Raw genomic sequence first — 13,637 nt, 5'->3', positions numbered from 1 at the left:
CAAGGTCACAAAGTAACATGTGTAGATTGGTTGATAAAGCTGATATGTAAAATGAGGGTTGATTTTGAATAACAAGTGTAAATGAATTGCGCAAGCCTATTTCAATTATTGAACTTTTAATATTAATTAGTTTGTTTAATTATATTTTATCAAAATACTCTAGCATTTCGTCTTCGCCCTGTGGACGTATACAGAAATGATACGTCTTTCCCCAGTGATATGTAAATCCAAGCATGCGATAGCGATATCATTAAAACGAAATTTAGAAGTAGCTTAATTGGTTACATTACACATTAAAGTTTAAACAAACGAATTCCGATTCCAATTACAGTCTATGAAATACAAGCAGACATTTTCACTTTAAAAATATGTACAGTACTCTTAAGTATAGGAAACAACATGTTAGTTTCTGATTAAAACTTAAGCGTCATCATTATCACTTTGCGAATCCGGTTTTCACAATGAAGAGTCAAGGACACTTCGAAGTAATCGAAATATCAACAATACTCCGAAGTAAACAATCACGAGAACGATGGTTTACCGAACATATATATTTTCCAAAACTGCGCATGCCCAGTGGTGTGTGTAGTTAATGTCAGATTGAAAGTGGTTTTGGTCGCAATTAATCCGCCTCTAGATACAGCCATCTGTTGACTTTACACAACAATGTTTGCAATTTCTGTGATCAAACCATCGAACTGACGTTGCTGTATTAACATCACATAGAAACATGCAATATATGTATATGTCAAGTCTGCAAATGTTGAACCTGTTAACTTGTTTTGTTCGTTAGCACGAACGTTTGGTTGAACTAAAATAGTAAAATTTAAAACTGAAACTGTGAAATGTGAAAGAAAATTGCAAATATTATGTTCACTAATTTAAAATGAATTAAAATCAATTTAAAAAACTTGCAGGCAATCTTGTTTCCCCAATGTCGACATGTTCACATGCGTAATGTACATTATGTACGTTTAACTCATGAGGCGTACAATGAAGGTAGGTAACCTCATTAATTGTATGGTCTCGTTCTTACAACAAGCTGTCTAAGAGGCCATTACACTTTGTCTGGACTTGCCCACAGAGGATAAGAATAGGCTCAGGCAGTTCTACTAGACGGTTACTTAACTGGCTAACACATGATTGGTTTCGGCTGAGACAGCTATGCATACAATGAATGGTCACCGGACTGGTGCAAACATGGTAAGCATATGCGAAGGGTTTTCACTAGAAAGGTACTGACATGAGATAACCGTTTATTAAGTATCTTGTACAAGTTATAATAGCTTCGTTTCAAATAAAAACCTTTTATTCGAATAATGTTTTGCGGGTGGAGCGGACATTACACAGATGGCTTTTACAAGTGCAAATACAATGCGAGATGTTTTGGTGTGCTCATACCATTTTTTGTTATAGTTAGTTATAATGTTCGATGTAGTATGTAAGTCTTAAAACATTTCACCAATAATACTTTTGACGGGTTTATTAGATATAATTAGCTAAGTCAATATTTTACATAGACATTATCTGTAAAATGATTATTTCTCAGTAAAAAATGCACTCATATCTAATAAACCCATTAAAAGTATAATGTTGCTTGTAGTAATGCAAACCGACTCAGATTTGCTATAAAACGGATATAAACACTTGTAACGCGTTCAATGAATACGAATACACTCGCTATTATTATCTGATAGCTTTGTATGTACGAGGGCTGTCCCAATATCGTTAAATAAGTGCACAGCTCTGTTATTTTGCGCATTATTGTGTCAAATGTTAACATATCAACCATTTAGCTTTCTAAATTTAAGAACATAAATAAGAAAATTGAAACTATGTCCCATCACGAATTACTATTTTATATGTATACGCAGCTGTCCCGGGCTGGCGCACTATACATGTAGAACATGTAATATAGTATAGTTTAAATTAAAATTTGTTTAATTCCCCTGATAATTATAACGGTATAATATAAAACTAACATCCGAGTAAAATAAAGAGTAAAGTTAATTTACAAAACGGCTTTGTACTTAAAGCGCGGACTGAAAAAAATAAAATATTTTTATAAGTAAGCACTGGATTATGTACACATTAACAATGGTGATCTCAGCAAAATGGGACGGCAGATAACAGTACTTGTCATTGAAACTTACTACTATGTTACTATGAATACAAGGAATATAAATATATTTCAAAGCGGAAAGGGTACCTCAACATGATAAATAGATGTACGGGCTGAAAAACAGATACTCACATCTAAAAGCACATAAACTATTAATGAAGTGATTGTGAGCATCAATGGCTTTCAGCGATTGGTAATCGGAAACTCGCTTCTTCTTTGTATCTTCGAAAATTGACGATACATGTTAAATGAATATACTTAAGTAAAGTTCAAACAAAGAGTGTGACACCTCCAATGTTATTTAATTCACAGCCATATGTCTTACTATGTAGCAATAATCTACGATTTTAATTGACAGCCCTTGTTACACCACAGGCGGAAATTTAAGTTACCACAGATTTACGTCCTATATACAGTTGAACAGTCCTTCCTTCTATTCACTTTAAACCAATTTGAACATATTACACAGCCGTGAGTGCGTATTATTGCCGTCGAGAAAAATTCGGTAGTGCGGGAGGTCGGACTAATATGTGAGTTTGTTTTACTCGTTTAATAATATATATATAAAAAATGGAACAATTATTGAGAATACATTTAGTCATTACCAATAGTCGGAAATTAACATGTTTAATGTATTGTATATCGGTGTGTAATTTATGGCTCATAGGTTCGCAATCTTCAAACTAATTTCTTGTTAACGTGCATAGAGTTTCGTTTGCAGTTGAGGTGCAGTCAAGTTGCCATAAACGGATCTTTATAAAATAGCGGATCACGTTGATGTTAAAGAATGCGTATCGCGATTAATAGTAATCTGTGTTCACTGATACTTTGCAGACAGCATATTCAAGGCATTTTCTTTATAACGCTATTTTTTTCGGAATTTTAGTTTTGTTTTGCTTTTAAGATGTTGCACCACCGTAAATGGATTGAATAATTAGGGCAATAGCGGATCAAGTGTGACCTGTTATATACATGAGCTGTCTCAAACGTTTTAAAAGCCATCCAATTTTGTTACTGACATTTAAATTACGTTTTAAAGCTGTAAGGGAATTGTTTAATCTTATTTTATGGAGATTTTTTTTTTAAATAAACGCTTACTATGTATGATACATATACACATAATTATAATTAAAATATACTGTTCATTCATAGATTAAAAATGCACAGCAGTCAATAGATAAAAAATGTTTGTAGTATGTGTATCGTATTTCTTCCACCTGTTCAAAGGGATTAAATTGAAACTTCAAATATGTAATTACCATATAAGGAGGGAAACTCCAACTGCTGGAGCCATACTGCATTCTCAATATAAACAATTAGTTGGTCCTTTATTTAAGGCAAGCAACCAATTGCCAAAACAGTACGAAACAGCTCAACACGAAACAACATACACACATAGAAGAATAAAGCTAGGGTCATCGCCTTGGAAAGGTCAATGCAAAGAATTGGGGGTTAAAACCGGTTTGAGAGCGCTCAACCTCACACTTGGCTCAGCAATATACATGATAAATATAAGTGTAAATAAAATTTAACCCCATAGCATTGCAACTCAAATTAAACAATAATAAAAGGGAATTAAAACACATTCAATTTAATTACCATTTAATTACTCAATGGTAGAAAAGAGACCAGAGCAACATAGTAACAACTTTTTGAGGAACGATGAAATGAAAGTACGAACGAGTGTCAACTATATCCCTTCTTTTTAGAAAAAGCTTTAAGAATATAACATCATAAAGTTAATATTTCAGATCATCATCGTGCGAATACAGAAAGAAGCAGCAATAATGGGTGTAAAAGATCTATATAACATAGCTTGGTTGTTTGTATGACTGCTAAAAAATAAATCAAACAAGAAACGCCCGTAAGAGAGAAAATATTAATAAAGTTTAACGATATGAACCCGATGACCTATGCATGTAGCCCAAAACAGAAAAGTGGATCGGATGACGTAATTTAGAAGCGATTACACAATGACGTACAAAAAATCCAATATAATTAAAGGGGCAGTAGTGTAAACTAAAATATAAAAAATATTAAAGGGGCAGTACTGTAAAATCGAATTATCAATAAAACCACCATGTTTATTGAATATTTTAGAATAAAACAAATAGAATGGTCATTCCATTAGTAATTCCAAATTTTTAGAGAAGAACGATATACTGAATCGATAACAAACAAGCATGTGTTTTTTTAAGTACGTCAATATCATATCATTTTGATAAAAATGAGTAAATTAAATTGAAAAGTTTAATATAAACATTTTCTTTAAGATATTTTAATTTGCGAACACGCTCCAAAACATCTTCTTAAAATGGGTGGGAAATTCTATAAGTTAAATACCATGTTACAGAAACATTATATTTTGAAATTAAATCACCATACTTTGAGTGAAATTTAGCGAATTTACGTCGTAGGTTATGATACAAAAACCTTGTTTTAGCAATTTCTTTGTTAATATACGATTGCGATCATTATAATCTTTAAAACATGAGCATGCTCTGGCGTAACGTACCGACTTCGAAATGTAAATACCATAGGGATGTTACCATGTAGGAACGGAAAATTCACAATTTCAAAGTTAAAGTCGTCCCGTTTGTCGTATAAACTTGTCTTAATCATATTATTATTAACAGTAAGATGTAAGTCTAAATACACAGCATCTGTATTGGATTGACACGATTTATTTACGACTAGTTCGTTTGGGTAGATTTTGTGAATATTTTGTTTAAAGTATGGGTTGTCTAAATTAAGTACGTCATCAATGTACATGTACCTACTAGTTATGTTTAACCGTTGATTCAAATCTAGTTGTTAGTTTTCGATAATTCTAACATAACCGCTTTCATTACAATATAAAAAAGATCAGCTATAAGTTGCGCACAATTAGTACCCATAATTTGTTTAAATATGTTACCATTAAATTCAACAAACACGTTATCCAGAAGAAAAGTAAGTGCTGCACAAAAGTCAAGACAAGTCCAAATGGTGTATCTATCTAATATATTATAAGTAAAAACAAAACTGTTTTAGTGTTTAAAGCAAGATAAGAACACTTCTCTCTTGCAAGTGTTTTTTCAATCACAGAAACAAGTTTAGATTTTATTAAAGTGTAAGGAAGCGTTGTATATAGTGTAGAAAAATCATATGTGCTTACTTGTGACAACTAATATTTTTTTAATTTTTAATTTTATCAATAACTTATAAGGAGCTTTTTATTGACCAAAAAAAATGTTTATATTACTATTTTCACAGACCTTATTACAATATTTAGCACTATGATATCTAATAGCACTCAATGCGGATGTTAGATACACTGATAATTGCTTGGTGGTACAAGACACTGAATTAGCGATATAACGACTTGTATATGGCGTTTTATGTAATTTAGGTATCCAGTTTGGTGATGGCAATTTCTTGTCAGTAATATTTAATGTTACATTTAGATTTTTGCACACAGTAATATGGTCGGCAATAATTTCAATATTTCACAATTGTATAATCGTTTAAACATAAAACACTCGTCATATTATTATAAAATTATTAGCAGCCTTATCTGCAGGAACTATGACGAATTAAGATTGTAAGTCGTTAAGCAATTTACAGAGACTTTGTTTATTAAATCAAGGTGAATGTGGTAAGGCCAAAGGATTTGTATTATAACAATATATCTTATTCATGGCCATAAATAATACTTTGGTTTTCCATTCAGTGAGTGCAGTTATTTCTGCCTTTTCCTTCCTGCACCATTTTGTACAATATTCATGTAAAGATGTATCGATTTTCTTAATGCAGTTATCAAAATCGATAGGAATAGGAAGTATATACTTAGGGCCTCTGCGCAGTAAATTTCGTAGGCTTTTATTTTGAATGAAATTAAGATCACCAGTAATAACATGTCCAACTTTCATATTCCAGGCACATTGTCTGGCTGCTTTGTTTAGAATATTTGGCTTTGGGCTCTATGTATGCGATTGTTAAAGAACAGCATTGTCTAGGCGTCCCACCATGGCCTGCCCCACATTAGACATTGTCATACATCGCTTATATGTTGTTTTTGATGATGCAGAACACACTTTTGTCAGTTTAACCGAAGCATGATCCGATATGTTTGAGGGCAAAACCATGCAATTATCAATTCTTAGATAAGTTTCATTCCTTGTGTCACTCTTTGTATGCTATAAAGTCTCACGTATGTGTAACATATACATAACATAAGTACTAATATAATTGTCCTTCATTTTTCGATATTCTAAGATATTTACACCTAGCTATGGTGTGAACTATTTTTCGTAGATAATTACATGTACACTTGAAACCTTTGGCAATGAAATTTACCAACACAAACATTTAATTAGACAAAGACCGTAATGCAAACCTTTTAAGCACCAGTATCAACAATATGTGTGAACCTGTGTCTTTCAAAGAGCCTACTAACTGTGCAGCATTTTCAATAAGTCATAAGTCTTTTATCACTTAACGCTTTCAGTTTTCTGTTCAACTGAGTCATTTAGGTTTAGTCATTAAAACATGCAGCGTTTTAAATAAGTCATTACTCTTTAAAAAATGTATTATTTAAATCAATGTTAATTTTCAAAATCAGTCCTTCAATAATTTAAATTGTAACGTTTACATGTTTCAAGCAGTCATCATTTTTATATAATTATATTATCAATGCTTTTTTACGAAGTGATGCTATTTTACATTTATATTTTTGTATTATTTTACGTTCTGGTGTTCAGTTGTTTTAGTTTTGTTTTGCTTGCTTATAGTTTACTGTTGTCTATGGTGATTTATTCTTAATTAATTGCGGTCCAGTTGATTAAAAATACATATATTAAACTGGATGAACATCTTGTTGATTTTTACAATAAAGGATCTCAATGGAGTGTACGTTTTGTTTGTGTTTCATATTAAATATTGATGATTAAAGATTATTAGAAATTATCATGTTTTATAAGATATCCATATTTGTTGGATCTATTTAAAATTTTAAACAAATAATTTACAGTGAAACACTATATATTTCTCTAAATTAGCTAGCCTGTGAATAAACCCACTTATGTGCTGCTACAATTAAGCTGACCCTTTGATAATCCCTTCAAAATCACATAACATAGCAATTGTTATTAATAAAATGAAACTACCATCGTTTGTTGAAATGGGCCTGGTTTAAATGGTTAGTGGGTTTTTCCAGTATAGTGCATACTTTGCCATGTCAATTTCCACGGCTTGCAATTTGTAAAATATTATATAAAACACAACATAATCACAGTGCATAAGCATATCAACTGTATTCAATGTTATAATCACAGTATATGGGTACACATTTTATGTTTTGACAGTTCGAACAGCGTTTGAGATGCCCTGAGTGGTTTTGATAACCTGGTCCGCTTTGGCTACAACCGATCCGTTAATGCATAAATTCCGCTGTGAACAAATGTGAATTAAAAATATATTGTCTGCATTTTAAAACAGAATTTTTGCTTCAACAGTAAGCAAAAGTTATATTTTATTAAACTGGTGTAATAGAAGTACCAAAACATGCATTGCTTTTCACCAGCCCAACTTTATTACGCTACTGATCCGGTAATAGTAACTCGACTGTATATCATGTCCGAAACACAATTCGATAGTTCGGGTATTGTTTTGTTCTTTGCTGATATGCAGGCATTAATTTTTGATACAGGTCAGTGTAGTTGAAATGTTTATTGGTCGTTAAATGCCTGCACATAAAGTGTCGTGTTACAAATCATAGGTCAGGCGTCGAGTTAATGTATACTTGTTTTAGCTTACTGTATTGATTATGCATATTTTAGCAATTTGAACAAGACGTATATTGATCAAGTAATTACTTTACACACGCCTCAGTATAAAGGGTTTTATTGACAGAAGGATACTCTATCGCGGATATGTCATCGTTGTTTAAGTGAATGTAGATTTTAAGAAATGCATACATTTAAGGAAATAAATGAAATTACTTTGTATCAGAAAATCGCTTATTGTTAAATCTTGTGTACATAGAAAAACGAATGTTTCGAGAGTTTCTTTCCTGCGGATGTATCCGGTGTTTTAATATTCTTGTCTATTGAAACACTAGCTAAAATGAAGAGATTTGTAAATCTTAACAACCCTCTTAACTTTTGAATGTTGAAGATAATATTTATTTCCGATTGGCTTGTTTTCTGTGTTCATCCTGTAAGTAAACGCCATTTTAAAACAGTTTGTCACAAATGTTAATATATTGATGAAAGTGCTGTCAATATTGAAGCCAAATGCCCTCAAATTTGTGTTGGTAACAAAAGTTGTGATCTGGGCCTTTACAACTCTGGAAAAACAGGCATGTTGTTTTTATCAATGAAAATGAAAAATGTTACGAATTACAATATTTATTCCGTAATATTATATTAAGAGTAGTGTATATGTTCTATGAAGACCTCACAGTGTTTTCATTAGTTAATTGTTTCGAAGATTTGCTTCAATTTAAATCGGGGACTGCTCCAACATATGAAACATAATATTTAAAAATATATTCAATTATTCAATTTGATAAATATGCCCCACATATGCACAAAAGGCACAAACTATTCAACAAATTGGCTCGCGAATTGTGGATCTTCTACGGGGCATGTCTCGTAAATACAGTCCTTGCCGAGTTATGTTGCGCATGAGAAATGGACTATACATCCAATAAACAAAGTACAATTATTCTCTAAATACAGATTAAAACGTTGATGTTCTTGTATTCTGCACTGACTTTCAATGTAGTATTTCAATGTCCTGCACGCATTCTATGTATGTGTTTCAAAATTGTATTTTAAAATAGTTTGATACTAAGTGAATTATGGTCTACGCGAAATTTTAACTCAGTGCAATACTAATGCAAATCCTAACGTGAAAGTTATTTAAGGGTCACCGTATGTGTTCTGTTTCGTTGTTTTTACATTTGCAAGATAACAGTAATACTGAACATTTACCATATTCTAAAATAATGATTATATGCATTTTTTAACGATTTGAAAGATTGAAAATTATAAAGCGTAACGAATGCGAAACGTTGAATAATTTGGAGAGATCTGTTGTTATCGTTATATATTTTGTGACATTACAAGGATTGCTTACATAGCACAAATTCGCCACTCTCTGTATGGGCACAGATGGCCGAGTAATTTAAGTATTAGACTCTTACTCCAAGGTTCGATCCCAGTTGAGGATTTTTTTTCTTTCTTTAATTATGGTCTTGTTTTGTATTGCAGCCATTTAGTTCCAATGCCTATATTTATCAATGTAATGCTTAACATGACAAACTTCAATACATGCCAAAATCTTTGAGAAGGTCCCTTTAAATATCACCAGTGTTGGGTTATATATTTAATAGCATTCTAATGAAGCTTAGCACTACAACTTCTTACAATGATGTTACTCTAAGCACTACATATACGTGAAAGTGAGGGCTGTCTGCGTCTATTTTATGACTAACCATTGTGTATATTAATTAGCTATAGCCTGTTTCTAAGTAACTTAATCATGGTGCATCTCCCTCTAATAATAAGAAATACAATTTGAAGATGCAAACAACTCTTGAACACTTTGTCAAATATATTATTAAAATATATATGTAATAATCAAATAAACATATTGCTTCGATTAATGATAGCATAAGTATACATAGGCTAAGCAAAATAAAGTATTAACATAAATAAACATTCACGACAAAATGTAACCAAACATTCTAAAAGTAAGTTCATTCATCAGCAAAAACTTTGCATAGTGAAAACAATCAAGTTTATGAGCACTACCGCTCTTCAAGAAGATAATGTTTATTTGGAAACTCATTCAATGCACGCCTGCTATTGTTTAACACCAACAAATCTCAAGAGAACACAGTGTTGTCTTCATTAAATAAGTTTCAAGGAATTACTGTTACTGTTTAATACCGATGAATGTAAAGATAGCATATTGTTATCTACATTCAAGTATATTTTGTTCTCATGAATTGGATTTGTATTTGGTGAACCTGATTGCTGTTTATCCGGTGTATCTTGTTTTAATGAGTTCCCGCGTTCGTAAGGGATGTTTTAAGGCAAACTAATGAATGCCAAATTTCTCATTTGTTTCCATAAGTACCTGTCGAATTCTGCCGTATATACCCTCATCAGGTGTCTGGATGTTGTAATATCTGTAATTATGTTTAGAAAAACCTTTGCTGGTTGCAATTTTTTACCAACTTGATGCAGAACAAACTGATTTTATGTCATTGGTATCTCTTGTTTTGATGACCGAACAAAATAATGTTTCTGCTTAGATTTTGCCATGCTGATTTTGTGTGTTTCAAATGATGTGTTACATCCCTTGTTATCAGTTTCTCTCTTCAAAGGAATGGCATATTGTGTGCGTCGATTTCTGCAACAATTGTGCAGGCGATAATCCTATATCCTGCCATGGGGTATTTATGTAGACTATTATTGCAATGTCTTGATCAGACTTTGCTTCTTTTGCCTTGAATACAATACGCTTAGCTGTTTGTTCAATGACCTCAGTCAAACCATTTGACTGTGCTCTAATGGAAGAAGTATTGTTGCATGTTTAATCCACTTTAAGCAAAGTTAAGAGGCTCTTATGATGTGTAATTTTGACTTCCGTTTTCACAGAAGAAAACAACCGGCTCACCAAATCTTATGAAATTTGCGAAGTTTTAGTATGACAGTTCATGAGTTTGCGTCGGTAGCAAGTCTATCTTAAAGTGTCAACTATATTAGTCAATGATATGAAAAGAAATCATATCAAAATGGAATATGTCGCTATGGACAAATTGCCAAGTTCTTGTAAGTGTTCTTGTGTTTTATGAGATACCATGGGTATCTTAACATTGGATGATCTGTATTTCATACAGATGAAAAACTCAGTACAAATTCTTAATTTTCCTCATCATCCCAGGCCAAAAAAACGCTGACTTTTTTACTATACCCATGTTGGTTGGTTGTTTACATATGACCTCATGTCCTAAAACGTTCTTCAAGCACTTAGTGTTTTTTTTCAGTACATTAAATTCTGTTTTAAGAGAGAAATTCATGTTTGCAGTTTAAAAAAGCAAGTGGTAGGTGTGTTTTATCGAAAATGTTCAAGTGTGATTTGTTAGTCATATCAATATATGGCAATGACATTGTTTAATGTAAACATAATATATATTGCATTATGCATCGATCGATGTATGAATGTGGCCTATGTAAAACGGTTTAATCGATATTTAAACGTGAGTTACCGCTAAAGAATGGTCAATGCACAGCATTGCAGGTTGATGTTTGTTGAAAAGGCATTGCTAACCGCACGTATACCCACAAAATATTTCGCAATGAACGAATTTATTAAATAAACATTTACTTCGTAGAATTAGATTAAAATCACAATAACAATAAATTTTAAATGGTAAATTGATACAATTATACTACTTGGATAATGCTTTTTTACATCTTGATAAAATATTTACTTAAATAATAAATGAGATTTGACTATGTAAGACAATAAACTGAAAGTACAAGTACTGTTATCGGTTACGTACCTGCTTTTTCATAATTTATGTTTAAGCATCCTTATTGGAAGTGTAGCCTTAGGATCTCGTTTTATTACCTCAACATAAAGTAATGTTTCAGAAGTTCAAAAAACTGTTGAATATTTTCAGGAAAAAAGTAGCTTAAATCCAATGTAAACTTTCTCCGGACATCTTTGCATAAGGGATAATTGTTTCATTGTTAAGTACGCAATTGTTTTACTGTTGATACTTACTTGGGTATAACATTATTACACTTCCTTAAAATGAAAAATATACAAGCGAAAAGTGACTTCCCTGATTTGCCTGTGGGGTCTACACAGGCTAATCTAAGACGACACTTTTCGCACATGTATTAAGCCTAGTTTCATTGATCGTGGCTCATTCGTGATTCATTCACACTCAAGTTAATTGGCCGGTATATGACAAGTACCAGCTGAAACAATAGATCCGATTGATGACTCTTTTGAACTTTATTTGGAGTAATCAAACACAATTAATAAACAACATGCTTACCTGAATGATAATTTTGATCTAATCCTTTCATAATGTTATTGAAAAAAGTACGGATTCCCATTTTCTGTTCTTCCTTCCATCGATCTAAATGTAATTTTAAACCGCAATATTTACGTGTAAACGGATGTATCGAATGCCAACAAATTTATACCCAAACACGATGTACGAAATCGATTACTGGTCGGAGCGATTTGCTTTATTCCTCTTGATATTTATTATTTTGCATGACAGACGCACACTTCGAAATATGTGACGAATTTGCTCGATGGTCTATTTTTTTTAATTTCGCATTTCATCGTAAAAAAACAACATGAACAACAACCGCATGTTTGTCCTGAAAATCAAAAGTGTCTTGCATTAAATGGTGTTTTTTGTCTCATGAGACACGTCAAAAATTGCATAATCAATTAATTATCTTAATGAAAACAAAAGTTCGGAGATCTATGACGGTAATTAGTTCTAAGTAAGGGAAACAATAGGATGATATGTTATATAAACGATAACATAGGACAGAGCTGGACCGGAACTTGACATCGGCATCGTGCCGATTATTGACGTGAGGCCCATCTCTACCATATGTTATTGTTTAAGTACGCACTATGAATATTGTTATTGCAAAAGAGCACGTATTACTTAACCAAAGTATCAATACGAGGCATTAGAATATACATTACAAAAGATAATACATTCACAGTATAATATGAATGGCTTTTTTTTACATTTTAATTCGTATGTGTTCTAACATTAGGATGATTGCAACAAAATGGCTGACTTTGGAATGGCAAATAAAACCAGATGTATCGTTAAGTGAAAGTTTATTTGCCAACAGACTCCAATAAAACATTACACTTAACATGCATAACAAGCTTTGATTGCAAACCTACCGTACAACATTAAACGCATATCAATCGGTGTTAGTCATCAAAATGTACAACATTAAACGCATATCAAACGTTAATAGCCAACCCATCGTACAACATTTAACAAACATCAATCGTTGTTAGTCACCCAACTGTACACCATTAAATGCATACGAAACGTTAATAGCCAACCCACCGTACAACATTAAACAAACATCAATCGTTGTTAGTCAGCAAACTGAACAGCATTAAATGCATATCAAACGTTGCTAGGCAACCCACCGTACAACAAAATAGGATATCGAGCGTTGTCACTCTCCTAAGAACATATAAAGCGTTTCAAGAACGCCTCAGTGACTCAACGTTTAACAGAAAACGACTTCAAGCATAATTCATGCACTCAACATACTATAATATAAACATCGATATACTAAGGCTTACACTGCTAACGAAGCAGATATGGTCATTTAATACCATGATTATGATGTAATTTAAGTTTACTACGCTTTGCTTGGTAACTCACTGTATAAAATAAAACTGCAATATATGTGTTTCTGTGAAAAACTGACCGTGCAATATTTAACGGCAAGAT

The 13,637-nt window shown here is 32.3% G+C and overlaps 1 protein-coding gene across 1 annotated transcript in view; it reads left to right on the top strand.

Moving 5' to 3' along the window:
- Nucleotides 1–2,537: 2,537 nt before the first annotated feature.
- LOC127861851 (uncharacterized) overlaps nucleotides 2,538–13,637 on the top strand; it is a 19,513-nt gene continuing 8,413 nt past the window's right edge. Inside the window, exon 1 of the mRNA XM_052400556.1 lies at nucleotides 2,538–2,652. Within this exon, the coding sequence (XP_052256516.1) occupies nucleotides 2,651–2,652 (2 nt within the window). The 5' untranslated portion in view covers nucleotides 2,538–2,650. The remainder of the gene's footprint in view (nucleotides 2,653–13,637) is intronic.

Source organism: Dreissena polymorpha, chromosome 16 (genome assembly GCF_020536995.1).
Source record: "Dreissena polymorpha isolate Duluth1 chromosome 16, UMN_Dpol_1.0, whole genome shotgun sequence".
Lineage (NCBI taxonomy): Eukaryota > Metazoa > Mollusca > Bivalvia > Myida > Dreissenidae > Dreissena > Dreissena polymorpha.
The sequence above is the reverse complement of the archived record's forward strand: the minus strand, read 5'-3'. Positions and strand labels throughout refer to the sequence as shown.